The sequence below is a fragment of the Silene latifolia genome, chromosome 8 (genome assembly GCF_048544455.1).
Source record: "Silene latifolia isolate original U9 population chromosome 8, ASM4854445v1, whole genome shotgun sequence".
In the NCBI taxonomy this organism is placed as follows: Eukaryota; Viridiplantae; Streptophyta; class Magnoliopsida; order Caryophyllales; family Caryophyllaceae; genus Silene; species Silene latifolia.
Genome location: NC_133533.1, coordinates 14,774,521 through 14,777,576, shown reverse-complemented (window position 1 = coordinate 14,777,576; position 3,056 = coordinate 14,774,521). Strand labels below are relative to the sequence as shown.

Sequence of the window (3,056 nt, the reverse complement as noted above, 5' to 3'; positions counted from 1 at the left end):
TGAGGGGTTGGTGTAGTTAATCTAGGTGAAGGGACGGTTGAGTGTTGATAATGTGAGGCTAGGGTGTAGGCTTTTAAGTGTGATGGGACATAAAGTGATTTTGGAAGCTCAATGCAAAAACAATTCAAGTGCACTCATACGGTTGTCAGTTACATTTGTTCGATATTTGCATGCATTCTACCACATTAACTAACATTTAATTACATGTACATCCTCCCTCTAATCAATCATTGGAAAACGTAATTTTAATTTAGCGGTATGTCACCTAATAAACCAATTTCCGACCGAAGTCTTTCGAATTGTTCTCTTTCTAACGGTTTTGTAAGAATGTCCGCAATTTGATTTTCCGTTTTACAAAAGCTTAGACAAATATGACCTTTCTCAACTTGATCACGTAGAAAATGATGTCGTATGTCGATGTGTTTAGTTCGTGAGTGTTGTATAGGATTCTTTGATATATTAATTGCACTAGTGTTGTCACAAAAAATAGGGGTAGTCTCGAAAGTAAGGCCATAATCATGCAATTGTTGACGTACCCAAAGAATTTGTGCACAACATAAAGCGGCACTCACATATTCGCTTTCGGCCGTGGACAATGCAACGGTGTTTTGCTTCTTCGAAGCCCATGAAATGAGACACGGTCCTAGGAAAGTAGCAATGCCCGAGGTGCTTTTCCTATCCAATGTATCACCGGCATAGTCCGCATCCGAAAAACCTACAAGATCAAGTTCGTAGTGAGTTGGGTACCAAAGATATAGCCCTTGTGTTCCAATCAAATACCTAAAAATCCGTTTGACGGCTTTGAAATGAGATTCTTTAGGATTTGCTTGGAAACGGGCACAAGCACACACACTAAATTGTATGTCGGGTCGACTAGCGGTTAAGTAAAGTAAGGAACCGATCATACCTCGATATACCTTTTCACTAATGCTCTTACCGTTTTCGTCTTTGTCAAGCTTGACTTTAGACACCATTGGTGTAGGCATAGGATTAGAATTAGTCAACCCAAACTTACTTAGCATTTCTTTTAAGTACTTTTGTTGGTGAATCATCGTTCCATTCTCACATTGTTTGATTTGAAGACCAAGAAAGAATCCAAGTTCTCCCATCATACTCATTTCAAATTCCGAAGTCATCAAATCAGAAAAGTACTTATAAAGAACATTGTTAGTTGCACCAAAAATAATGTCATCGACATATACTTGCACAAGCAACAGTTCATCTCCTTGTGACTTGATAAACAACGTTTTATCCACGGACCCACGTATGAAACCGTTTTCCAATAGAAACTTTGAAAGCCTATCATACCAAGCCCTAGGAGTCTGTTTTAAACCATAGAGTGCTTTATCTAGTTTAAAAACGTGGTTGGGAAACTCGTTGTTTATAAAGCCCGGAGGTTGTTCAACAAACACTTCTTCATCAAGGTATCCATTTAAAAATGCGGTTTTGACATCCATTTGAAAAAGCTTTATACCTTGAAAAGACGCAAAAGCTACAAGCATTCGTATGGCTTCAAGCCTAGCTACCAGTGCAAAGGTTTCATCGTAATCAATTCCTTCTTGTTGGTTAAAACCTTGCACCACTAGTCTAGCTTTATTCCTTACGATTTCTCCAACATCATCTAGCTTATTGCGAAAGACCCACCGTGTACCAATTACGATGACGTTGGGAGGGCCTAGGGACAAGATGCCATACCTTGTTCCTTTCAAATTGCTCAATTCCTCTTGCATTGCAATCATCCAAAGATTCATCGATCAAGGCTCTTGACATGGTCCGTTCGATTTTTGAGATGAAGGCATTGTGTGCACAAAAATTTTGAAGCGATGATCTGGTTTTTATTCCAGAGGTTAGGTCACTGGTTAAGTTTGATAGGGGATGTGAGCTTTGGTGTTTCCATTTCTTGGGGATAAGTGAGTTAGAAGATTCGGTTTGTTAAATGCCTGCAATGAGAGGGACTGTTGCATGAGGAATGTTTGAAGGAGGTGATTGTGGTTCGTTTATGATTATATTGGGCTGTTCTTCACCATCCTTGTTCCCCCTGGATGAGGTAGCATCATCTTGTGTAGGAGGATGATTAGTTCCCCCGAATTTTGCACATCCTCCTCATGCAACAAAGGGCTCCAATCCGTTGCTCTCGGCCTTCTTCTACCACTTGATCCATTTCATGCCGTATCATACCAATCTCAAAATCATCATCATATTCATCATCCTCATCATCAACCTGTGTGTTTGACACAAAAAGACTAGATTCGTCAAATATTACATGAACGCTTTCTTCCATTTTCATAGTCCTTTTGTTATAGACTTTATATGCTTTACTATGATCGGAATAACCAACAAAAACTCCTTCATCACTACGAGCATCAAATTTGCCAAGGTTGTCTTTTCCATTATTGTGCACAAAACATTTACTACCAAAGCATTTTAAATGTGAAAGATTAGGTTTTCTTCCTTGTAGTAGTTCATAGGGAGTTTTCTCAATGATTTTTCTAATCATGACACGGTTGTAAATATAACAAGATGTGTTTACGGCTTGACCCCAAAAATTCTTAGGAACCTTAGAGCTAATGAGCATGGTCCTAGCCATATTTTCAAGAGTTCGATTCATTCGTTCCACAACCCCATTTTGTTGTGGAGTTCTTGCGGCCGAAAAGTTATGACTAACACCGTACTCATTACAATAAGACTCAAATGACGAGTTCTCAAATTCGGTTCCATGGTCGGATCTTAATGAGACAAGTTTATATCCAAATTTGTTTTGAACCTTTTTGACCCAAATTAAGAACTCATCAAATGTTTGATCCTTAGAACTTAAGAAGAGAAGCCAAACAAATCTTGTGAAGTCATCTACAATGACACAAATAAAACGACTTCCACCTCTACTCACAACACGCATGGGACCACATAAATCAATATGAATGAGTTCAAGAGGTAAGGAGGTGCTAACAACCTTTTTGGATTTAAAAGAGCACTTAACTTGTTTTCCTTTAACACAATCATCGCAAAGCGATTTAAATTCAAATTTAATGTTAGGAATGCCGTCAACTAGATCAAGT

General features: G+C 38.6%; 1 protein-coding gene across 1 annotated transcript; it reads right to left on the bottom strand.

The window, feature by feature from the left end:
* Positions 1–218: 218 nt before the first annotated feature.
* Positions 219–905, bottom strand: LOC141594741 (secreted RxLR effector protein 161-like). Its single transcript, XM_074414736.1, has one exon. The coding sequence runs from the start codon at positions 903–905 to the stop codon at positions 246–248; it is 660 nt and encodes a 219-aa protein (XP_074270837.1). The 3' UTR covers positions 219–245.
* Between the last annotated feature and the right edge of the window lie 2,151 nt (positions 906–3,056).